Source organism: Canis lupus, chromosome 13 (assembly GCF_003254725.2).
Source record: "Canis lupus dingo isolate Sandy chromosome 13, ASM325472v2, whole genome shotgun sequence".
Classification (NCBI taxonomy): Eukaryota; Metazoa; Chordata; class Mammalia; order Carnivora; family Canidae; genus Canis; species Canis lupus.
The window spans coordinates 37613691-37637795 of NC_064255.1; the positions used below are offsets into that span (position 1 = coordinate 37613691).

A 24105-nucleotide genomic window follows, 5' to 3' on the forward strand; every position below is an offset into this window, starting at 1 on the left:
CAGCCCCCCGCGCGCCCCGGCCCTGCCCGCGGCCGCCAGCCGGAAGCCGTGGGAGACCAACTCGGGGCTCGCGCCGGCCCAGCGGAGCCGGAGCGGGCGGCCGGGAACACGGCGGCAGCTCTGCTGCCCCCCTCCGCCGCCGGCGCAGTGGGCTGGTCCGGCCGGGGCGGGGCGGAAGAGCCCGCACGCGCCAGGGGACGCGCTGCGCGGGGCGGGGCCATAGGGCGAGCGGGGCGGGGCCGAGGCGCGGGGCGGGGCCGGGGCGCGGGGCGGGGCCGGGCGGCGGGGCCTCCGCGCCTGCGCCCCCAGAGCTGGCGAGACAAAGGGGAGGGCCCGGCCGGCCCCGCCCCCAGCGCCCCGCCCCGCCCCGCGCGGCCGGCCGGCGGGGCGTGTGGCCCCCGCGCCCCCGCCCCCGCCGCCGCCGCCGCCGCCGCCGCCCCCGCCGCCGCCGCCATGTACCCCGCGGGTCCCCCGGCCGGTCCCGCTCCGCGCCGCGGCCGCCATGCCCCGCCCGGGCGCCCCGCGCAGCCGCCGCGGCTCCCCGCGCCCACCCCGGCCCCCGCCGCGCGGCCGCCGCCCCCAGCGCCCGGGCCGCGGCCCCGCGTGGCCGTGAAGATGGCCTTCCGCAAGGCCTACTCCATCAAGGACAAGCTGCAGGCCATCGAGCGCGTCAAGGGCGGCGAGCGGCAGGCCAGCGTGTGCCGGGACTTCGGGGTGCCGGGCGGCACGCTGCGCGGCTGGCTCAAGGACGAGCCCAAGCTGCGCTGGTTCCTGGAGCAGCTGGGCGGCGAGGTGGGCACGCAGCGCAAGAAGATGCGGCTCGCCAACGAGGAGGAGATCGACCGCGCCGTCTACTCGTGGTTCGTGGCGCTGCGCCAGCACGGCGTGCCGCTGTCTGGGCCGCTCATCCAGGCGCAGGCCGAGGCCTTCGCGCGCCAGATCTACGGGCCCGAGTGCACCTTCAAGGCCAGCCACGGCTGGTTCTGGCGCTGGCAGAAGCGCCACGGCATCTCCAGCCAGCGCATCTACGGCGAGGCCGAGCCCCTGGCCGCCGGCCCCGCGCCGGGCCCGCCCGTCAAGCAGGAGCCCGCGCCGCCCCCAGGCCCCGGCCCCGGCTCCCCGGCCGCCCGGGCCCCCGCCCCGCCGCCCCCCGCCGAGGGCGGCTACGGCGACGAGCAGATCTACAACGCCAACGTCACCGGCCTCTACTGGAAGCTGCTTCCGGAGCAGGCGGCGCCCCTGGGCGCAGGGGACCCCGGCGCGGGCGGCTGCGGGCGGCGCGGGCGCGGCGACCGGGTGACCGTGCTGCTGGCCGCCAACCTGACGGGCAGCCACAAGCTGAAGCCGCTGGTCATCGGGCAGCTGCCAGACCCGCCGAGCCTGCGCCACCACAACCAGGACAAGTTCCCGGCCTCCTACCGCTACAGCCCGGACGCCTGGCTCAGCCGCCCGCTGCTGCGGGGCTGGTTCTTCGAGGAGTTCGTCCCTGGGGTCCGGCGCTATCTGCGCCGCAGCTGCCTGCAGCAGAAGGCCGTCCTGCTGGTCGCCCACCCGCCCTGCCCGAGCCCAGCGGCCAGGATGCCCGCCCTGGAGGAGAGCGAGGACGCCCTCTGGCGCTGTCGGCCTGAGCCCCTCAGCCCCCCGGAGGAGCTGCAGACCCCGGATGGCGCAGTCCGGGTGCTATTCCTGTCCAAGGGCAGCAGCCGGGCTCACATCCCTGCCCCGCTGGAGCAGGGCGTCGTGGCTGCCTTCAAGCAGCTGTACAAACGGGAGCTGCTGCGGCTAGCCGTGTCCTGCGCCGGGGGCTCCCCGTTGGACTTCATGCGCAGCTTCATGCTCAAGGACATGCTCTACCTGGCCGGCCTCTCCTGGGACCTGGTGCAGGCAGGCAGCATTGAGCGGTGCTGGCTGCTGGGCCTGCGGGCGGCCTTCGAGCCCCGGCCGGCCGGGGAGTGTGTTGGGGGGCAGCCGGCCAGCCAGGCCGAGGAGGCTGCAGAGCACAGCCGGGTGCTCAGCGACCTCACGCACCTGGCGGCCCTGGCCTACAAGCGCCTGGCGCCCGAGGAGGTGGCCAAGTGGCTGCATCTGGACGATGACGGGGGGCTGCCCGACAGCTGCAGAGAGGAGGCAGGCCCTGGCCGGCCCCCTGTACTGGCCCCTGCTGCTCCTCCACCCCCGGCCAGCCTACCCTCTGTCATGGGGGGTGCAGAGGAGGAGGAGGAGGCTGCCGTGCCCACTGCCGGGGAGGCTGTCCGGGGTCTGGAGACAGCTCTTCGGTGGCTGGAGAATCAGGACCCTCGGGAGGTGGGGCCGCCGAAGCTGGTGCAGCTGCGTTCACTGATCAGCATGGCTCGGAGGCTGGGGGGCATCAGTCCCTCTCCTGCAGTCCCTGAAGATGGGGTGTGACCAGGCCCACCTGAGTGGCCCCCCGGTGGCTGTTCTCCTGCTGCACTTGGAGGGAGGGGATACGCACAGTCTTCCATTTCCTCTCTTTCCTACCCTGAGATGGCCTACCCCGTGGCTCGGGGCTACAGGGATCCCAGTCCCCAGGCTGGCTTGTAGGGGCTCCGTTGGTGAAAGGTCATCCCGCTCCACTCGTCCCCGTTCTCTGGAGGGGGACGTAGCAGAGGGGTCCCGGGCTCACACACGTCCTCCATCCTCTCTGGGCAAGCACACTCGTAGGGTCTGTGGTTTCAGCCAGGGTCCCTTGCCACACCCACGCACTTACCGGAGCAGTTTCCCGTGTTCCCGCCCTGGCCCTTGTGCGCCTTTCTGTACCTCCTGCCTTCCTCCCGGGTGGCCCATCCTGTGCACTGGACAAGGGCCCAGCACTCCTGTAAGTCGAGCCCTGCTATCTCACGGTCCGTGTGCTACAGCCCTGCAGCCCTCTCCATGCGGAAGCACGTGTCTCCAGTTGGGTTTTTAACACATTACCTGTTTTTACAGATCTCCTTCCTGGGGGCCACGGTGGTATCTCTCCACAGCCTGCAGCTGGCCTTGGAGGTTGGCTCTGTAGGGACTGGGGACGATGGCGGCCAGCAAGTGGGGAGTGGGAGGTTCTGGATGCAGCTTGGAGCACAGATTTCTGTTCCACTGGGATTGTTAGTTTTCCTTAAGAAAATTGCATTCCAAACCTCTTATTCAATGGGGTTAGCAACCTTGTACCCTTGGGCCCTGGTGACTTGACCAATGAAGGAGTGAGCTCCCTGGGCCGGCCACAGCGCACTTGGTGCAGCCCAGGGCCCAGAGCCGTGCCGTCTCCCCGGAGCGGGCCTGGGGTCCTGCCAGCCACACCGGGACGACCTCCAGTGCCTTAGTTCCCCTCCACCGCTGCCCCACCTCTGCTGGCACTGCCGAGCGTGTGGCTCAGGAGCTGTTCCCAGAGCCTCCGGCAGTTGGGCTTTGGGTGGCTCAGGTTGAGAGGAGGAGGGAGGTGTCCATGTGTTGCTGCCCAGCAGGGGTTTCAGAGTCCTGCTGCTGCTCTGCGACCCAGGGGCACCTGTGGAGAGCCGTGGCCTCTGGAGAGGTGCTGCCCGGAGCCCTTGTGAAAGGCAGGGGCCCTGCCTGCTCTCCACCCCTCCTGCCCCGCACCCCCCAGCCAGCCCGAGACTGCAGAGGCGTAGCCGGCCACGCACCGGCGAGGCAGCTGGAGGGAGCCCCCAGAGCAACTTCCCCACTAGTCTGAGAGCAAACTGTTCTGGGAACCGTCCCTAGGCAAAAAGTGAGAGAGTGTGTGTGTGTGTGTGTGTGCGCGCGCGCGCGCACACCATACATATGGCTCAAATCAAAGCTGAGGGAGGGTGTGAAGAATTTGGGAGCGGGGGAAGCAAGGCTTGGGTAGCCAGGCCAGGGCAGCAGCCCCCAGCCGGAGCCCGTCCACTCAACAGCTGTGTGGAGCCTGCACCCCTAGAGGAGCTCCAGGCGTCTGTGGCTGGCTCAGGGCTTCAGGCAGTCTCACATCTCCTACTACCTGATGGCAGCTCAGGGCCCTAGGGCTGGGGCGCCTGGCCTCCGCCCCGCCGGGCCTGCCCACTGGAGAGCAGCTCCCAGGCCCCCAAGGGCGCTAGGCAGGGGCATCTGGGGCCCCCGAGTGTATCTCCATGGAATGGCTGAATATTCAAAGCAGCAAAGATCTGCTCTTGGTCAGGGTCGTGGTTAGGGCCTCCAGTGGGCTTGGCAGGGGCCTGGGAATGGAGGCCTGGTGGGCGTCCAGGCTTCTGCTAAACCCCTCTTGACCTGCATGTTTCAGGGGGATGAGACCACGCTGCAACCAGGAGGGAGCCAGTCTGAGACGCATGGCCTTGCCCAGGGGGGCTGCATGCCTGGGAAGCGACCCAGACGTCCCTTGGGCGGCAGGTGCAATGTCCGCACGAGCTGAGGGGAAGAGCACACCCTGCGGGGTCCCCCAGCCCACACGCCAGGATTGCTGCGGGGAGCCCAGGGCCGGGGTCGGGCACTCTTGGTCCCCAGATAAGGGTGCCCACAGGTGAGGCTGATCCAGGGGCGTGTCCTTGAGAGGACCATGGGCTTTGAGGGTGCATGCTTGGCTCAGGGCCTTTTCACACCCACCCTTGCTGGTAGGGGGGTGGCCCAATCAGGTGGGCCCCACGTGCTTTATAATAAAGGTTCGTGTCAACGTCACATGCATCCTTTTCCTAAAGTCTTAATATATTTTTTGAGTTTCGGCTTACTACTTCAATAACCTCTACACCAAATGGGCTGAACTTGTGGCCCCGAGGATCAAGTTTCATGCTCTGCTGCCTCAGCCAACCAGGTACCCCTAGAGTCTTATCTTTGTAACATTTGATCCAATGCCTAGAACCTCAGATTTTGAAAAAGTCAGGAAAATATAAATTGATGAGAAATTATATCCACCGGTCTCCTGAAAAAGTAATTTTAGCACTGTGGTCAGGCTGCAACCCTGACCCCCAAAGCCACTGTCCTGGCCCCAGCGCCCTTCCAGCTGGGCCGGGGGCTCACAGAGGCACCTCTACTCGGCAAGCAGCCTGCCCATGCGCACCTGCCCCACAAGCCCACCCACCGGGTTCCCAGGGACCGTACGGGAGGAGGCAATGCTGAACCCAACACAGTGGAAGGCGGCATTGGCGTCGGGAGGAAGCCACTCCACCATCCCAGAGCTGATGGTGCTGCGCAGCCAGGACAACCTCGCCCCACCCCTGGCACCTACCAGCTCCCAGGTCTGCCTGAGCCCCAGCTGACATGTGCTTCCAGGCCCTTTATCAGCCCAAATCTCGGTCACTCGGTGCTACTGGACAGTGTCTTTATTCCCATCTCACGGATACATCAGGTGTGGACGTGGCCTCAGGCTGGCCTAACAGGTGGAAGGGCCAAATGGCTAACGAAGGATGGAAGGGGGAGGACGGGCTGGAGGCTCGGGATGGGGGCAGGGGCCTGAGCACGAAGAGCACTGCAGCAGGGGTGCCATCAGCCAGCTACGGATGGGACGGATTGGCTTCAAGTCTCAGCTGGTCCACTGGGGGCAGCCTGGCTCTCGCGTGGCTGGCCTCGTCTCAGCATATGCTGGTACGGCACTTCAGGGCCTTTGTAGGGTGGGGAGGCTCCGGTGAACCTCGGGGGCAGGGTGGGCGGGGAGATCGTGCCTTTGGTTGGGGACCTGAGTTCCTGGCTTTCCCGGCCGGTTGCTCCATTCAGGGATGTGCTGAAGAGCCATGTCTAGTAGTCGGAGGCCAGGCCAGGAGACCCGCCAGGACGACCCATGGAAGGGTCGTCACGGCCGGCTCCACCTGCCACTTGCCTGGAGCTTAGCTGGGGGAGGGGGCCCACACCCAGCTGAAGCCAAGTCCTGGCTCTGCAGCCAGCGGGGCCCTTCAGGGACCTGCTGCCGACCAGTGCTGCGCAAACCCTGGGCCCGGGCCTCTGTTGGGGTGGGCTCCCCAGGGGAAGGACCCTCAGCTCCTCAGCCAGAGAAAGAGTGGCCAGCTGTGTTTTCTTCTCAGAGGCTGGCGGGGTCGGGGCCCAGCTCCCCGTGGGTGGCCCCACCCCATGGCAGGTCAACCCAGGGGCAAGACCCCTGCTGGCTTCACTGAGGAGCCAGTCTCCACGTCCCCCACCCCGTGAGCTGGCTGCAGTTATGTAGCTGTTGGAAAGGCTACCGATGCCCCAGCAGCTGCCCTGCTCCTGCCCCGCAGCCGCCAGCAGTGCTCACGCTCAGGCCCCACAACCCCGAGTCACCCATGATGGTGGGCCACCGCCTGTGAGCCCCTCCAGTCCTGTCCCTTCCCACTTCCTCATGTGGAGCTCGGGATGGGGGCAGGCAAGAAGCCCCTGCATGGTGGGAGGGCTGCAGTCCTCGGGAAGGGGCGGGGAGGAGGGGCCGGGGCAGCCCACGTCCAGGGCCTTTCCCTACTTCTTGCTGAGCTCCCTGGCCCGGCACGTGGCAGCCTCCACGGCGCTCATGGTGGCTGCCCGCAGCCCCCCCTGCTCCAGGGCGTGGAGCCCATAGATGGTGGTGCCGCCCGGCGTGCACACGTCTGTCCGCAGCTGAGCCGGGTGCTGTTCCTTCTGCTGCAACATCTTGGCTGTCCCCTGGGGAGAGGGGCACCAGGGGTGACTGCAGGGACCCGGGCAGCTCCCTCTCCAGCTCAGCCCCACTGTGTAGCCTGCTTCATCATGTGTCCACTGCCCCCATCCCAGATCTTGATGCGGGCTTCCTGGGCCTGCTGTCTCCCTTCCCGCTGCTCCCGGGAGACATGCCAGCCCGTCCCTTTACACACGACCCCGCTGGGGCTGCCCTCACTCACCAGCAGGGTCTGAGCAACAATGCGGTGGGCCAGGCCACTGGGCATGCCCATCTTGATGGCACCTTCGGCCAGGGCTTCGGAGAAGGTACACACCTGTCCCAGTGGGGGGTAGGACCGTCAGAGCCAGCACTCCCCTGGACAAAGCACCCAGTCTGCAGAATGCCTGGAACCCCGAGGAACCCGGCCCAGAGCACTGGCCACCAGTGCAGGAACGACGGCGGAGGCTCGAGCCCCGGGGTCTGCCTGGAGCATCCCAGGAAGGCAGTGATGTAGCAGAGAGGAGAGCTCACAGGCAGCCCGGGAGCCGAGTCCTCGAATCCCAAAGGCCAGAGTCCTTGAAGAGACTTGGAAAGTCTCCGCTTCGCCAAGGGCTGGCCTGGGGGGTAGCAGATGAGATAACACTCACAAAGGCCACACCGCTGCCACTGAGGCCGGTGTGGATGTCCATGTGGGCCTCAGGCACCTCCTCGCACTGCCCGCAGGCCTCCAGCAGGGTCTGCAAAAGCTTGGCCTCGCTGCTTCCAGCGTGGCGGCCCCGCGCCATCACCACACTCCCCTCCTGAACCAAGCAGGGCAGGTTGGGTGAGACTCGTAGCACCCGTGTGGTCGGCGGCAGCAGCTGGTCAGAGAGAAGCGGGGGTCAGGGGACATGTGCAAGCGGCGCCCCCAGGCAGGCCCAGGCCTCAGCCAGCTGCGGGCTCCCTCCCCTGTGTCCTGGGTATGGTGCCAGCAGGATAGGGAAACCCAGCCCCCTGGGCCACTGGCCACCTCTCCAGGTTGTCCGGGAGGCCATCACATGCTTCACCCATCTCACCTTCCTCAAGGGCACCAGTGTGGGATGGCAAGGGGTGGGAAACAGAGTCTGGCCAGCAGAACGGACTCTGGGCTCAGAGCCTCAGCTCCCACACAACCCCACAGGCCACTCACCTCCTCCAGGGTGCTCAGAGACACTCCAGCAGCCACAGACACCAAGATGTGCTCAGTGGTTACCACAGAGGCCACCTCTGCCAGGACAGCTGGCAGGACATAGGGCTTGGTAGCAAAGAAGACCAGCAAGCAGCTCTGCAGAACCTCCTGGTTGGAGTGGGTGGTCTGGCAGCCCAGAGCCTGCAATGGTGACAGTGGGATCAGGGCTGGGGTAAGTGGGACGGCCTCCCAGACTGTGGCACTTCCCGCGGGAGGCCACCCTGCAGCCCCAGGGGTCCCCGTGGGTCTCTCCCATTGCGAATGCCTGCACCACCCCCACTCCCACTGCCTAAGACTCACCCAGACCATCCGTCTGGCTCAGGACCCCTGACCCCTGACGTCAGCACTTCCTCATGCCCTCTGACCCCAGTTAGTGCCCACAACCGTCTCTGCCCAACCCAATGCATGGGTACACGTGTGTGTATGTACATGCACATGCACACATACCCCCTTTACTCTGCACATGCACACATACCCCCTTTACTCTGTCCTAGCATCCCCCACAACCTCGACTTTCCTTCTGGTCTTTGACCTGACCTCCTCTTCCCCAGCCCAGCCAGTCTCAAAAGTTTACCTAAACAAGCAGCACTAAAATAATAATAATAATATTAATTAATTAATTAATTAACAAGCAGCACTTCCCTGGACCCAAGAACTGTCTCAGGAGCCAAGAGCCTCCATGAACCCCCCAGGACAGCCTCAATGCAGAAGAGCTGAGGCCCAGCCCACCTGGAAGTGGCAGAGGTTCCTGTCACTCGGTGCACTGGCCACTATGTGCTGAGCTTCTACTTTTCCTGGAGAGAAAGGCAAAAGCAGAAGGGTCGGTGAGGATGTGGAGTGGAAGGAAAGAAGAGCAGGAACCAGCCTGGCTGCCCCTTACTGGCTTCTGCTCAGCCATGCCCAGGCCATCCTGGCCCCAGCTGGCCTGACGCTCTGTAAGAACCCAAGTGATTGGCAGGGGTGCTGCGTGCAGCCGGGACCAGGCACTCCGCTCCATTCTCTGCTGCTGCCGAGTCCAGAGGCTCTGCTAGACACAGGGGCCCAGAGCTTGCCTAGTCTCATGAGGACTCCATCTCAGGGGCCTGTGCCTCTGGGGACAGGAAGGCGGGGACAGAGCCGGGGCAGGGTGGGGAGGGAGGCCCAGTAGGTGCTGAGCTTCCCTGGGAGTGGGGTGTGTGTCTGTGTTGGGATGTCCAAGCAGGGGCTAAATCCCCATTTGGTAGAAATTATCTGCATTTGTGGGGTGCAGGGCTGGGGAGATTACACTTCTGTAAGGTCTACCAGGAAGGCAGAAGTGCGCCCCACAACCCGAACACCGAGCCAGTGAGTTGTGACAGCGACCACCTCCAGGTGTGCCTACGCGGAGTATGGTGAACCTGCACAGCCCTGGGAGGAAGGTGATACTGCAGAGTTGTACACCTAAAGCACCTGAGACTTGCCATAAACTATTTTCTGATGATTTTCACCCTTCTGGACCGTGACTGTGGAGGACGGCAGAAAGCCAGCCCAGAATCTACACATGACGGTTTCCAAATCCCCTGGAGTAAGACTAGGACGTGCCTCACCGTGAACCAACCGTTCTCCCCCAGGGAGGTCCTGGCCTCCAGGCCCCAGGGCACGTGTGCAACCTCGAGACAGTTCCGGCTGTCCTAACTGGGGGGTGCTACCAACATCAAGGGGGGACAGACCAGGAAGGTAGCTCAACACCCTACGGTGTGAAGGATGAAGAACCATCCCCCGCCCATGCCCATCAGGAGGTGGACCACGCCTGCAGCCCGCCAAGGGGTGCAGCTGCTGCACACATCACATCGGAAACAGAATCAGAGTCTCGAAGGTCAAACCACCCGAGGCCGGAAGGAAACCAGAAGTTGGTGGGAGATCCCCGGGGGCAAAGGTAGCACCGTCCAAGAACAATACTACTGGGACCAAAGACCCAGCTTCACACTTTCTAGTTGCCATGTTAAAAGCAAGTAAGAAAAAAAAGGTAAAGTTAATTGTAATATATTTTATTTAACCCCATGTAAACAAAATACTATCCTTCCAAATATCAGTTTTAATCAGCATTAAAAATTACTAAAATATGTTACGTTCTCGTAAATCTTCCAAACTCAAAATCTTATTCTACAAACTCGCAGCACCCTAGGCTTGGACCACCCACGTCGCAAGCGCTGGCGGTGGGCACGCGGCTCACCGGGACAAGCAGCCCTGGCGCCCCACGCGCACCCTGCTGCCGTGCCCAGCGAAGGAGAGGTGGTCCTGCTGCGCCCTTACCACTCCCCGCGGAGGGCTCCCTGGTGACCCCCGCCCAGAGCCTCCGCTCCGGGACGTGAGCTCCGGGCAGGTGAGCTCCGAGCAGGTGAGCTCCGCGCAGGTGAGCTCTAGGAGGTGAGCCCCGGGCAGGTGAGCTCCGGGCAGGTGACCTCCGGGCAGGTGAGCTCCCGGCAGGTGAGCTCCGGGCAAGTGAGCTCCCGGCAGGTGAGCTCCGGACAGGTGAGCCCTTCCCGCGTACACCCGGCCGGCGTGGGACGCCCGCTGGCTCCCAGGCCCGGGGACCCACGCGCCCCACGCCCGCGGCGCCCCACCTGCTCGGATGAAGCCCTGCGCGATGGCCTCGGCCATACGTCCCGCGCCCACAAAGCCCACGCGGAGCGGACCCGGACCAAGCGCCGCCGCCGCCGCCATGTCTTCACCGCGGCCTGACCTGGCCCCGCCCATGTCGCCGCAGCGCCCCCCCGCCCGTCGATTGGCTGCCGGGACCTCACGCCCCGCCCACTCCCTTCCGGGCTCCGCGGCGAGCCCCTACCCCGGCCGCTTATTGGTCCGAGCGGGCGCGGTGCCGCAGGCTGGGGGCGGGGCGCCGCGAGGAAGTGGGCGTGGCCTGGCGCTCCGCGGAAGGCGCGGCCCCGGGCGGAGGGCGGGAGCGGCGGTGGAGGGGTCGGGCCGCGTGGAGCCGGGCGGACCCTGCTTTCCCAGGGGCAGCTTGAGAGGCTCCGTTCAACGAAGGGCCGGAAAGGGTGGGGGGCCCTGTGCGTCCGGGCGGTCCGCGCCCTGGAGCACGCCCGGTGGGGTCCCCGCGGGGACGCGGCGGAGTCCCGGAAAGCCCCGGCGGCCGGCCGCTGCGCAGCTGAGCTCCCGGGGAAGGAGCATCCGCCCCGATTCCGGTGAAAGACCCGGGCACGCAAGGCCGGCGCCTGGGGAGCTGGGGAGTGAGTGCAGCCCGCCGGCCTGGGCCGGGTTCTCCGGCGGGAACCGCGCCCTCGGGGCGCCCTGGGCCCTGGAGCCTGATGGCGGGGGCAGCTGCGGAGCGAGGGCCGCGGGGCCGGGCGGGCTGGCGAGCTGCAGCGGCTCCAGGCCCTGAAACGTGTGAGCCGGCCTGTCGCTTCTCTGCACCCGAAGTTCTTCAGCCAGCCTGGATCCTGCGAGAAGGCAGGAGGGGCCTTCCTGAGGCCTGGGTCCCCAGCGGAGACCTTGTTGGTGCTGGGGTGGGGGCGCTGATGGAGTGCTCGGCCGCGCAGGAGCCCGTTTGAAACTGACCAGAGGGTAGGGTAGGGGTGGGAGGACTTGTGATTTTCTTTTTTTAAGATTTTTTTTTTATTTATTCAGAGAGAGAGGCAGAGACACAGGCAGAGGGAGAAGCAGGCTCCATGCCCGGAGCCCGACTTGGGACTCAATCCCGAGTCTCCTGGATCACACCCTGGGCTGCAGGCGGAGCTAAACCGCTATGCCACGGGGGCTGCCTGTACTTGTAATTTTTAATTGACACGGGAACAATGAGGCTTGAAGATCTAACATTGCAGGGTATTCTTTATGATTGCATCTGAAAATGTTTTGTTATTCTGGAGACGCCTGGGTGGCTCAGCAGTTGAGTGTCTGCCTTTGGCCCAGGGTGTGACCCCGAGGGTCCTGGGATCGAGTCCCGCATCCGGCTCCCTGCAGGGAGCCTGTTTCTCCCTCTGCCTGTGTCTCTGCCTCTCTCTATCTGCCTCTCATGAACAAATAAAATCTTTTAAAAAATATTTTGTTATTCTAAACTCTACTTTGACACATTCTTAGCTCTTCAACAATCAAATCTCATTCATTCAACACTACCCTGGTGGTGGGTCAGCCCGCTGTGGGCAGGGGATAAAGGCCATACAGCAGCAGACTATAGGCAGCTGAGCCCGCACTTGGGGGACCTGCATTCTGGCTGGGGACACAGCCCCCTGCAATGAACACACACTGCAGGACACATGGCCAGTTTCTGTCCTGCCAGGTGTGTCCGGGCCTCTCCGCCACACTGGGCCTCCCTCTGAATATTCTCACGTGGCTGACTCAAGCTCCAGCTCAGGCACCACCCCCTTCCCGGAACCCCACAGGAGCAGAGCCTCCACTCCCCGGGGCTGGAGACCAGGGAACACAGGGCGGCTGACCAGGTCCAACAGCTCCGCATCCAGGGCCAGGAAGAGGCTCCCGGGCATCCCCAGGCAAGCACACAGGACTCCACGGCAGGGTAGGCACTCCAAGAAACCAACATTTCGCTCCAGGCCTCAAAGGTGGGGAGGCACTGACCAGGGAGCCCCAGGGCATAAACACTGCAGCTTGCTGGAGAAAGAGGGTGGAGACAAGTGCCGAGAGGCCAGCCGGGCACAGGGACGGGTGGGGGTGGGAAGCGTGTGCCTGGCATACTGCCTGAGAGGAGAGAGTTCACACAACGGGCACATCTGGGGTCAGAAAAAAGCTGAGAGCCACCATCATGAGGATGACAGAGGGCGACCAGGAGGCAGGGGACCTGAGAGGAAGCGGCCCCAAGGGTGGGCCTGGAGCCTGGGAAGGTGTCTGAGGGCTTTGGAGTTGGTTGCTCCTCGATGCACACACCCCCCAGCACTGACCGGCTGCACCGGGGACCTGGCTGGATTCCTGCTGAGAATGTGAAAGTCTGTGCTGTGCACCCCTTCCCAGCAGGCCCTCCTCTGTGACACCTGTTACCGCCCAGGCGAGAGGGCAGGCCAGGCCCACAAGCTGCCACCTGAGGGCTAGGGAGATGAGGGGCCCAGTACAGCTCTCTCCTGGGGTCCTGCTCACCACCCTCCCGAGATCCATCCACATGCCTACTCAGCCGGTCCAAATCCAGAACCAGCTTTGTCCCTCAAAGGCCTGGTGCTGACAGGTAGGCCCAGGGAGCTCAGGTCACCAGGCCTGCATGGGACCTCATGTGAAAAGGCTAAGTTGTGGCCGCAGCGGAAGCTGAGACTGCTCCAGGTACCCTGCCCCGCACCCCCACCAGCTGACTGTCCACCGCCTCTACCTGGCAGCCTGTCTGCCTCTCGCCCGCACACCTGCTTTGCCAGCTGCAGCTGCCCTTCTCCTCCAGGGCCAGCCCACCACCCTCGCCCAGCAGCTCTGCAGGGCTGAGCAGTCAGCAGGTGAATGGTGGGTCCTGGGGCTAACCAGGCTCAGGGGGGACAGTGCCTGTGTGTGTGTTGCGGGACAGGGGGGCACAGAGCTGCTGGGGCCACGCCTGGGAAAGTGGACTTTATTAGATCCCAAGGAATGGGAGAACAGGATCAGGAGGGGCCACGCTCAGGACCCCGGGACTGGTTTGGGGAGCAAGGTGCTGGGCCTGGCCAGGCCTTGGTTTCCCTGAGGACAGACATGAACGGTGGGCCCAGTGCACAGATGCCCAGAGCCGCCCTGGCCAAGGAGTAGAACATGGGCCCAAGTTGCCAGGCAGTGCCCTCCACTCCCGCAGAGTCTGAGGGTGCTGCTTCTGGGGCTTCGGGAAGCCTGCCTCACTTCCGGGCCTGTTCGTAGTTGTGGGTGAACCAGGCACAGGTCTCCTTCACAGCTGCAGAGGTAGGCAGGTAACAGGTGGTGGCAGGTGAGGGCTGAGGCTGCCCTGATCTCCCCTGGGGGAGAAGGGGAGGGCAGGGGCCCCAGCGACACCCGCAATCACCTCTTCTGTGTCCTGCCTCCCCGGTAAGGGTTTGGACACCAAACCTACAGGGCGTCCCCAGCTCCAGTAGGGAAAGCAAGGCCAGTCCAAAGCCAAGGAGGGGCTGGGAGGTCCTGAGGGACGGGGTGGGAGAGCCATGGGAGGACAGGGGGCTCACCCTGCTTGAAGGGTGTGAACCGGAAGTCAGGCAGGTAGGTCCGAAGCTTGCCGTTACTGGCCGTTTTCTTAAACTGTCCATCTGACTTGGTGGTATCAAACTAGGTGCCCAGTCAAGGCCACAGCAGGAGGGGTACCCCGCCCCACCCCAGCCTGCCCTCGAACTTCCGCTGCCTTTCCCTGGGGCGCCGTGGGGTCAGAGCACCATCCCTCTCCAGTTACCAGGGAGAGACCCATTTGGGCATCTCAGACCCACAATGCCCCGCCCCAGAGCCAAAGGATACAGTGACCTCCCCATGGAAGTCCATGGCCTCCACCACGGCTTCGGCCGCCTCCTGGATAGAGACCTCATCCTCCTCGCCTACTGCAAGAAGCGGGGGACCAGCAGCCAGGTCAGGCCTCCCCCACCTGGCCTTGTCGTCATCCAGCCCCCACGATATTCTCTCCCAACCCTGGCTGCTCTCAGGACCCATCGGTTTTGCCCTGCTGCAGCGGCCGGGGAGCCACAGGGTGCCCACCTGACAGGATGATGGGCTCCACTTCATTGTACTCCCGTAGGACCCAGATGAAGAGCCGGGCCAGGTCCTAGAAGTCAAATAGGGTCAAAGGCCACAAGTTATGGCCACATGGGGCCACGTGCCACCCCTCCTACATGCCCTGCTCAGTGAGGGTGCAGCCTAGGCTTCACTGGGGCTGGAGGTTTCTCCCTTTGGGCAGCTCTTAGCCAGCTCAGCCCAACACCCTGCTCAGTGCTGCACCTGGCCACTGCCTATAGGGCCCCAGCGAGGACCAGTGATGGCTCCTCCAGGGGCTCAGCCTGGACCCCCGCTCCTTTACCAGGCTCCCTCACGCTATGGCCCTGCCACAGCCAGCATGGCAGGCCAGGAAACATTCGGGTGGAGAGCGAGGCACCATTCTGCACAAACCAGTGAGTAGATGAACTGCCTCCGTGGCTTTCCAGTGCCCCACACCGTCAGGGCAGAGCCGCTGCCTGCAGAATCAGCAAGGGGGTGGTGTCAGGACAGGCTGTGCCAGCCACCACCCCCTCCTCCCTGCTGAGGCCCTGGGGCCCCACCAAGCGGGCACTCACTCTTGGCCAGGTGCACCTTGTGGATGAGGCCGGGCAGCACGTGGCCATCCTCGATGTTGAAGTTGTCATGGGGCCCAAAGACGTTAGTGGGGATGACGGCAGTGAAAGTGCAGCCATGCTGCTGGAAGTAGGCCCTGCGGAATCATAGCGTCTCTTCAGGCCCTTGCCCTGGGACCACTGACCCACTGCACCCGCCCCGGCTTCGCCCGGATGGAAAAACCAGAGGCCCACAAAGAAGGGGGCATTCCCTCTGCCAGGTGAACCCACTGGGCTTCCTCCCTTTTCCTGTTGGGTCTCGGCTGGGGCGTGGGCGGAGGACCTGTTCTGCACGTCGATCATCCTCTTGGCGTAGGAGTAGCCAAAATTGCTGTTGTGCGGTGGCCCATTGTGGATCTAGGGGAACAGGAGGCCTTGGCTTTCCTGGCCCTGCCCTGCCAGGACCCACCAGCTCCTCCCCGGCCCCGCCCGACCCCGCCCAGCCCCACCCCTCACCATAGTCTCGTCGATGGGGTAGGTGGTCTTGTCCGGGAATATGCAGGTAGACAGGCAGGAAACCACCTTACGCACGCCCACCTCGAAGGCCGAGTGCAGGACGTTGTCGTTGATGTGCACATTTTTCCTCTGGCACGGGAGGGGAAGGGCGGGCAGGGCAGTTCAGGCCCCTCCAGGCAGGACCCCAGCCCTTACCTGCTCCTCCAAAGACTGAAGCAGGACATACTTGGCGCCTCCCACGAGGGCAGCACCTGAGCCAGTTTATCCTAACTGCTTCCTGGGACAAGGCGAAACCTCCCAGCACAGACCTTCCAGAAACCACGGCCCCCTCAAGCCTCTTACATCCTTAGAGGCAGTTGTCTTCCCCCCCTCCCCCTCCTCCTCCCTGGGGCTCTGGGAGGGGGGCTGGAGGAGAGGCCCACACCCCCTAGCTCAGAGCTGGACCTCACCCACACAGGTTGCTAAGGGCAGGTCCAATCGGGCCCTAGCAGGGATGGGGAGAAGGGGCCCTCCACTCCTCCACCCCGGAGGAGCCTACCCAGCACCTAGTAGCAGACAGGCCTTGGTCAGTCCCATCCCTCCTTTTCCCTGGACCCTGGGAGGACACTGGGCATTTGCACCGCTCTGAGCAGAGGGAGAGATGAGGACCAGGAGGCTTCTGGGAAGACTGCTACTGAGACAAGGAGAGCCCTGGGTGACAGGGGCCTTGGGCAGAATCTGATCTGAGCCTCTGCCATCCCTGTGCCTGCTGCAAGGCTGAACGACACCAAGACCGGATGCCCAGAGATGGCGGGGCAGCCCTCAGGGGCACGGCCTGGCAGGAGGGGCCACAGGCAGAGCCCTGCTCTCCTGCCCCTTCCACCATACCCCATACCCCTAGGCCAGATGCCTCGGGCCCATAACCCAGCTCACGTTTCTGCACCCCAGAATGCGTGGTGAGCCTGGTTCAATGCAGCCAGACCAGAGAGATCTGGGGAGCAGGAAGGTCTCGAGGCCCAGAGGGTGCAGGGGATAGGAACCTACCCTACCTAGGTCAAACATCAAATACTGGTTTCTCCCAGCTCCCCCAACCCACCTCAGCTTTTCCTATTGGGCCAATGCCCCCAGGCCCTCCTCTAGGCCCATCTACCTACAAAGCGAGTGTGGATTATTAGGGGCTCCACAGGGACTGTCCCCACCAGGCTGTGCCAAGCCGGACCCTCAGGGACTTCCTGGGGTCAAAACATAAGCATAGGAAGCCGAGGAAGAAGTCCCCAGGGCTCCATGGGGCCCTCACTCACCCAGAAGTCCAGGTTGTACTTGATATTCCGGAACAGGCCCCCCACCATTGCAGCAAGGTGGATGACGTGTGTGGGCCGCACCTTTTCAAACAGGGCTCGGGTCTGTGCAGCGTCCCTGGGAGGAGCCAGGCTCTCAGAGGCCGCTGGAGGCCTGAGAGAAGGAACTAGCACCCTGGGGGTGGGGTATTGGTGGCGGTCTGATGGCAGGCAGAACTGCCAAAAAGGAAAGTGGCCAGTTCAGGCACTTGCTGTTACGAAGCCATGGGCTTCCAGGAAGAGATGTGAGGATGTTTGCCTAGAAGCAGAACTGCACACACCCAGGCCAGGGCAGCCGCCTGGCGGGGAGGACCCAGGCAGGAGGCTACTAGCCTCAGGGACAGGCCTGGCCTTGAGCTCTGCGTCTGGAGGGTTTGCTCCAGGGATGGGTCCACTCACGTGAGATCAGCGTCCTTGGAGGAGACGAACACCCAGTCCTCTCCAGGCAGCCCAGCTCCATCTGCTACCACCTTTTGGATGGCTCTGCCCACCAGTCCAGATCCGCCGGTCACTAGGATTCGTACTGACCCCCCAGGCTCACTCATGTTGGCTGCACCTGCGGGGACAAATGGTGGGAGGCAGACGGAACCCCACTCCCTGAAGATGCCCCTCCTTGGGGTCACTGCCCTTAGCACTAGGCGCCACAGCAACTGTCCAAGGCCTCGCTCAGGGTTCCCTGTGGCAAGTGGAACAGGATGAGACCTCCAGGGAGGAGAGAGAGCCTGCTGGGGGCCACAGAGACCCATCTGGGCTGAGGCTCCCCCTCCTGGTCCCATTGCCTAGGGAGCCCTCTGCCTGGGTCTGCACAGGGGCCAGGGGCTCCCACCCAGCCAAGGGAGCCTGGTGCCGGCTGGGCCCCACACTGGCCCAAGGAAGGGGGCAGTCAGCACACCTGGGGCTGACAGGTAGGGGAGGCTGACAGTCTTGGGGCTGGGGGCTCCTGGCCCCCGTCATGAGATTACTCCCAGCCAAAGCTCACGCTCCACAGGCCAGGAAGGGGCAGCGCCCAGGGGCCGGCCACCGCCAGCTGGTCCAGGGGAGCCTTCACCTGCCGAGCTCCTGCAGGGCAGGTGGCGCTTCCGGCTCGGAACTGCACAGGCCTCAGGGCGCCACCCCTCGCGGACCGCATCCCCGGGCTGAGGGTGTGCTGGGCCCCGCGGGCTGGCGCTGATCCGGGGGCAGGCCCCACGCCAGCAGCGGCGCTCCGGGCACCCACGCCGCTTCCCTGCCCACCCGGCCCTCCACGCCCTCGGAGCCCCACACCCCTCAGGACTCCCCGGCTGCCGCGGAACGGCCGGGGCCCGGGCTCCCCTGGGGACCCAAGGCGCCCCGCGCCGCCTCACCTGCGCCCTGCCCCACCTGCCCCACCTGCCCGTCGCCCGGGAGCGGCTTCCGGCAGGGGATGGACTCCCCAGCCGCGCGCGGGTGCCAGGTGGAGGGGGCGGAACCCGGAGGGCCCCGCGGGCCCGCCCTCGGCACTCTGGGAAATGCAGTCCTCGGGGGCGTCCCGGGCGCTGCTGGGAAGTGGAGTTCCCTGGAGCGCACAGCACCCTGGGAAATGTAGTTCTCGCGGCTCCGCCTCCGCCTCCGCCGGGCGGATCCCGCGGCCTCTGCGTAAGGTGCGGGGCGGAGACCTGGTTCTCTCGGCGGGGGACGGTGGGCGGTGGGCGGTGGGCGGTGGCAGAGGGGAGGCCGCGCGGCGCTGGGGCTAAGCAGCCTCAGGATGGGGGAGCGGCAGGAGAGCTGGGACCGAGGGGCTGGCCGCAGCCGGCGCCCCCCTCGGAGGGTGCTCCTGGCGCCCGGTGACAGCCCTGCCCTGTCCCTTGGGCGCCCCCTGGTGACCGGCCTGCCCTCTAAATAAACGCAACCGTGGTTTTTTTTTTTTGTTTTTTTTTTTTATGATAGTCACACACACAGAGAGAGAGGCAGAGACACAGGCAGAGGGAGGAGCAGGCTCCATGCACCGGGAGCCCGACGTGGGATTCGATCCCGGGTCTCCAGGATCACGCCCCAGGCTGCAGGCAGCGCCAAAACTGCTGCGCCACCGGGGCTGCCTGACATTTGGGCTTTAAATTTTTTTTTTTTAATTTAAATTCAATTAGTTAACATGTAATGTATCATTAGTTTCAGAGGTAGAGGTCAGTGATTCATGAGCTGCACACAGCACCCAGTGCTCATCCCATCACGTGCCCTCCTTAGTGCCCGTCACCCTCTCACCCTGTCCCCCCATCCCCTCCAGAAACCCTCAGTTCCCCAGGATTCAGTGTCTCTTACGGTTTGTCTCCCTTTCTGACAGCGTCTTGTTTTATTTTTTCCTCCTTTCCCCCATGATGCCCTGTTTTGTTTCTTAATTTCCGCATATCAATGTGAGATCGTATGTAATTGTTTCCCTGATTGGCTTATTCTGCTTAACGTAATACCCTCTAGTTCCATCCACATCTTTGCAAATGGCTGAGATTTCATTCTTTGTAATAACTGAGTAATATTCTGTTGTATATATAGATCACATCTCTATCCATTCATCTGTTGATGGACATCTGGGCTCTTTCCCTAGTTTGGTGCTTGTGGGCATTGCTGCTGTAAACTTTGGGGTGCAGGGGTACATTTGGGCTTATTTTTTGTGAGAATTTTCTTCTTCATGGTCACATAAACATTTTGTCACTCCTTGTTTCAACCTCATATATTGAAATGTTACTTTTTTGTGATTCACGTGCTGTTTCTGTCAGTTTAGAAAAACATTGTCTGTAAAATTAAATAAATCTATTTTAAAATCCCTTTGAAAATGGAATTATCCATCTTAGCTCTCTTTGAGGTTTGGAAAGCTTTATAAACATCATATAAGACCAGTAAGAGTTCATCTCAAACAGCCGGGGCTCCCTCACTCCAAAATTGATCTCTTCTAGGAAAGAGCATGGGTTCTGCTGGTGAGCACCTGCTGTCTGCGTTCTCCCTGTGGGACTTCCACATCTGCTCTGCCATGAACCTCGTTCCTTTTGTAGTGTGTAGTCACTGTTTGCTGGCTGTGTCCTAGGCAGGGAGGCATTCAAGGTCAAGACTGACCCATATTTCATCAAGATGTTGTATCTCTGGGCTAAATCAAGGAACATACTATGTGATTTTGAGTTGTTTTAAGGAACATGATTGGTCAGGGCAACCAAGGCCACATCTCAGGCACAGATGAAATGCTCAACAAATGACACAAATAATATATCTAGTTTTCCAGCTTACATTCTGGCTTCTCCACTTTTTTTTTTTTTTTAAGATTTTATCTATTTATTCATGAGAGAGAGAGAGAGAGAGAGAGAGGCAGAGACCCAGGCAGAGGGAGAGGCAGGCTCCAGTGCAGGGAGCCTGGCGCAAGAGGATCCTGGGTCTCCAGGATCACGCTCTGGGCTGAAGGCGGCGCTAAACCGCTGCCCACCCCCCCTTTTAAAGACTTGATTTATTCATGAGAGACACAGAGAGAGAGGCAGAGACACAGGCAGATGGAGAAGCAGGCTCCATGCAGGGAGCTCGATGTGGGACTCGATCCCAGGACCCCAGGATCACAACCTGAGCCAAAGGCAGATGCTCAACCACTAAGCCACCCAGGTGCTCTCTCAGCATTTATTTTATGGAAGAGTCTGCTTCAAGGAATGAGGGAGCATGGAGTAGAGGACTACTGAGTAACACAAAGCAATTACTTACCACACTTTTTATTTCTTTCAAAAACCATGCATGTCCACCTCATGCCATTACGATAGCAAGTGTCAAAAACACAGAAAACACAAGTGTTAACAAGGATGTGGACATTCAGAGCCCTGGCGCCCTGCTAGTGGGGCTGTGATGTGGGGCCGCTACTCCTATCCCACTTCTGGGTATGCACCCCAATAACTGAGAGCACAAACTGAAACACATATCTGTACACCATGTTCATAGCAGCATTATTCACAATAGTCAGAGTGGGATGTTTTTATCCTTAACCCAAAAAAAATGTTATTTGTGATTTCTTTTTTCAAAAACTATTTTGAGAAGCACTGCTTTATTTTTTTATTTTTTCTGTTTTTTATTTTTTAATTTTTAAAAGATTTTATTTATTTATTCATGAGAGACACACAGAGAGAGGCAGAGACACAGGCAGAGGGAGAAGCAGGATCCCTGCAGGGAGCCCGACATGGGACTCGATCCCAGGACCACGGGGTCACACCCTGAGCCCAAGGCAGATGCCCAACCGCGGAGTCGCCCGGGCATCCCTGCTGTTGGGGAAGGGGGAGTACAGTTTTTGGAAGGTTATCACATACACGGACTCTTGTAACCACCACCAGCCCCGGGACACAGCCCTGCTGCACCACAGGGAGGGCCTGTCCTGCATGCACACCCCATGCCCCGGGTCTCCATCACGACGGTATCCTCTTGTCAAGAATGTCCTACAAATGGAACTATATACATGCAGCCTTTGGGGACCAGCTTTTCGGGGGTAGAGGGCCCACAGCCCCCCACAATGGCAGCACAGGCTCAAGTGTGCTGTCCCCCGAGGTGTGGAGGGACCCCGTGTATTCATTCACCTGCTCAAGGATATTGAGGTTGTTTCCAGTTTGGGGCAGTTGTACAAAAAGCTGCTAACACATTTAGGTGGAGGCTTTTGGTGACCATAAATTCTTCTTTCTTTTTTTATTTTTTTTTATTTTTTATTTTTTTTAATATTTATTTATTTATTTTTCATGATAGTCACAGAGAGAGAGAGAGAGAGGCAGAGACACAGGCAGAGGGAGAAGCAGGCTCCATGCACCGGGAGCCCGATGTGGGATTCGATCCCGGGTCTCCAGGATCGCGCCCTGGGCCAAGGGCAGGCGCCAAACCGCTGCGCCACCCAGGGATCCCCTTCTTTCTTTTTTTAAAAAAATATTTTATTTATTTATTCATGAGAGACGCACAGAGAGAAGCAGAGACACAGGCAGAGGGAGAAGCAGGCTCCCTGCGGGGAGCCCCATGCAGGACTCGATCCCAGGACCCCGGGGTCACGCCCTGAGCCAAAGGCAGACGCTCCACCGTTGAGCCACCCAGGCGTCCCAGATATTCTTCTTTCTGTAGGATAAATACCCAGGAAATGCAATTGCAGGGCTTTGGATGGCAAGTATATGTTTAACTTAGTACGAAACTGCCTCCTGCCTTTCCAGCAATGTAGGAGTGACCCAGTTCCTCAGCAGCATTTGGTGCTGTCACTGTTTTTTATTTTAGCCGTTCTGGGACATGTATTCTGAGAGACGCCTCATCGTGGGTGTAATTTGCATTTTCCTCATGGCTAACAGCAGTACAACAGCGAGCATCTTTCCATGTGCTTATTTGCCATCTTTCTCTATTTTTGGTAACATGTCTGTTCAGATCTTTTGTTTGTGTTCTAAATAAACTGTTTTCTTTGGAGAATTTTTCATATATTCTGGATATACATTTTGTTGGATATGTAATTTGCAAGTTTTTCTCCCGTTTCTGGGAGCTATTTCTGTAGCTTGTCTTTTCATTCCCTTAATAGAGCTTTTTAAAGACCACGCAAGTCTGTGGGTTGTGCAAGGGGAGGTTGAGTGGTGGAGGCACTTAGTTAGGAAAAAGATAAATTAATGGATCGGATCCTTCTTGCTTTTCTTCCTGTTCCAATCTGCGATTCCGGGAGTACTCAGGAATTAATGTAGTATTTGCAATGGAAGCTGAGGAATATATTGCAACATTAAGTCATATTCTCTTGGGTTTGTATATCTGTAGGTCTAGATGAAATATGCATTTGACTTACGGAAAGAACTGGGAAAAAGTAACATACAATTTTAGGCATTGATTTAAAGTATTATTGAGGGCAAGAAGATGATACTGGTGCTGAAGAGTTTGGAGAGGATAAAAGTGAACAAGCCAGAGGTTTTGGCCAAAATCCAGAAGCATTTTTTTGTGCTACGTATCATGTCACAGGGAGACCTGACTTCAATTGTGCTGGTCATGATGACATTCTCTAGAACAAATAAAAGATCAAATACAGTATTTTCTGGATCTGCCCAGAGATGAAACATCTTGGAAAAACACATCACATCTATCTTAAAACCAGCCTTGGACACGTGATGGGAATGCTAACTAAGTGCTTTGAAGAAAGTAGATTTAATTTGGATATTGGAAGATTCTCAAACAGCAAATCATGGTCTTAAGTGGAAAATGAAGTTACTCTTGAATTTGCACTATCCACAGATTTGAGATGGAATGTTGGTTATTAATAATATTGATAAAAGTATAACAAAAAAATCCAAGCTTAGCTATTTTTCTTTTTTCTTTTTTGTAAATGTTGAACCAGTATCAATACATCATTATTATTAACTCGAATGAATTGCTTCTGTAGCTTTGTCAAAAATCAGTCAGACACGGGCTCTGTATTCTGCTCCACAGATCTAGGTATCTACCCCTTCACCAGTGTCACACTGTCTGGATTACAGTAGCAATACAGTAGGTCTTAATATCAGGTACAATGATCCTCTCTCTCATTCTCTTTTTCCAAGATTTATTTATTATGTATGTATGTGTGTATTATTTTTAGCTACTCTGGGGCCTGTCCTGTCCATATAAATTTAAGAGTAAGTTTACCTGTGTCTACTAAAATTCCTTCTGGGAGTTGGATATGAATTGCATTAAACTTTTAGATTGATTTTGGGAGAACTGACTTTTTCTTTTCATCAGGATAAGTGCACTCCTTAATCCCCATCCCCTATTTTCCCCATCCCCCAACTCACGTCCCCACTGGTAACCATCAGTGTGTTCTCTATAATTAAGAGTCTGTTTCTTGGTGTGTGTGTGTGTCTCTCTCTCTCTTTTAATTTTGCTTGGGAGAACTTTACTGAATCTTCCTTTTTTTATTTATATTTATTTTTTATTTTTTATTTTTTTTTTGAATTTTCCAATCCATGAACGTGGTATGTGTCTCCATTTATTTAGGTCTTCTTAGATCTTTCATCAGCATTTTGTAATTAGAAGCATACAGATCTTGCCCATGTTTTAAGAGAGGCAGTCCTCCTTTCCCTCAGGAATCTGTAAGAGGCTTCCTCCTCCATGAAGCTTTCCCTGCAGTGCTGAGGGCAAAGAGGGTTAGGAATTCATCCTCAGGCCCCAAGGCCCCTTTCACACAGCTGATTATAACAGCTCCTTGTGAGTCCTCCCACGCTGCCAGCACCTCATCCCTTGTGAATATTGTCCTTCCTCAACTTCAGTTAGATTTTGTCCTTGCTCTGACTGGGCTAATAGTCATCACAACCCAGGTGTGCGGTTGAGGGCCAATGTGCAATCCAGGGAGGGGGCAGACAGCCAGCAGCAAAGCAGAGGGTGCTTCTCAGAGAGCTGGTCCCCCTGGGCTGCATTTGTCATCTG

General features: G+C 60.0%; 3 protein-coding genes across 6 annotated transcripts; 1 reads left to right on the top strand and 2 right to left on the bottom strand.

Annotated features, from left to right (window-relative positions):
- The first annotated feature begins 438 nt into the window (after positions 1–438).
- Positions 439–4641, top strand: TIGD5 (tigger transposable element derived 5). Its single transcript, XM_025450402.3, has one exon. It carries the CDS (start codon positions 454–456, stop codon positions 2404–2406), a length of 1953 nt encoding a protein of 650 aa, XP_025306187.1. The 5' UTR covers positions 439–453; the 3' UTR covers positions 2407–4641.
- Positions 4642–5267: 626 nt separating this feature from the next.
- On the bottom strand, positions 5268–10466 carry PYCR3 (pyrroline-5-carboxylate reductase 3). Its single transcript, XM_025450403.3, has 6 exons — positions 10331–10466; positions 8478–8542; positions 7710–7889; positions 7189–7401; positions 6783–6875; positions 5268–6567 (listed from the first exon to the last, which is right to left on the bottom strand). The coding sequence occupies exons 1-6, from the start codon at positions 10461–10463 to the stop codon at positions 6385–6387; spliced, it is 867 nt and encodes a 288-aa protein (XP_025306188.3). The 5' UTR covers positions 10464–10466; the 3' UTR covers positions 5268–6384.
- Positions 10467–13244: 2778 nt separating this feature from the next.
- GFUS (GDP-L-fucose synthase) lies at positions 13245–18218 on the bottom strand. 4 transcript variants are annotated; one of them, XM_049093237.1, is made up of 11 exons: positions 18103–18218; positions 17134–17290; positions 16699–16813; positions 15419–15547; positions 15246–15319; positions 14927–15060; positions 14763–14827; positions 14355–14421; positions 14121–14197; positions 13838–13937; positions 13245–13572 (listed from the first exon to the last, which is right to left on the bottom strand). In XM_049093237.1, the coding sequence occupies exons 2-11, from the start codon at positions 17277–17279 to the stop codon at positions 13517–13519; spliced, it is 963 nt and encodes a 320-aa protein (XP_048949194.1). In that variant the 5' UTR covers positions 17280–17290; positions 18103–18218; the 3' UTR covers positions 13245–13516. The 4 variants fall into 4 exon arrangements, with proteins under 4 accessions (XP_048949194.1, XP_025306576.1, XP_025306577.1 ...); XM_025450791.3 differs by having other exon boundaries at positions 14121–14200; XM_025450792.3 differs by having other exon boundaries at positions 18078–18211.
- Between the last annotated feature and the right edge of the window lie 5887 nt (positions 18219–24105).

Coding starts and splice junctions, on each gene's coding strand:
- TIGD5 (XM_025450402.3), top strand. CDS start 454: ATGTACCCCGCGGGTCCCCCGGCCGGTCCCGCTCCGCGCCGCGGCCGC.
- PYCR3 (XM_025450403.3), bottom strand. CDS start 10,463: ATGGGCGGGGCCAGGTCAGGCCGCGGTGAAGACATGGCGGCGGCGGCG. Junction 7,402..7,709: donor CTCTGAGCACCCTGGAGGAG/GTGAGTGGCCTG, acceptor CTCTCTGACCAG/CTGCTGCCGCCGACCACACG. Junction 6,876..7,188: donor GTGGCAGCGGTGTGGCCTTT/GTGAGTGTTATC, acceptor CCACTGGGACAG/GTGTGTACCTTCTCCGAAGC.
- GFUS (XM_025450791.3), bottom strand. CDS start 17,279: ATGAGTGAGCCTGGGGGGTCAGTACGAATCCTAGTGACCGGCGGATCT. Junction 14,828..14,926: donor CAAGGTGCACCTGGCCAAGA/GTGAGTGCCCGC, acceptor CTGATTCTGCAG/GCAGCGGCTCTGCCCTGACG. Junction 13,573..13,837: donor GTTCACACCCTTCAAGCAGG/GTGAGCCCCCTG, acceptor CTACCTCTGCAG/CTGTGAAGGAGACCTGTGCC.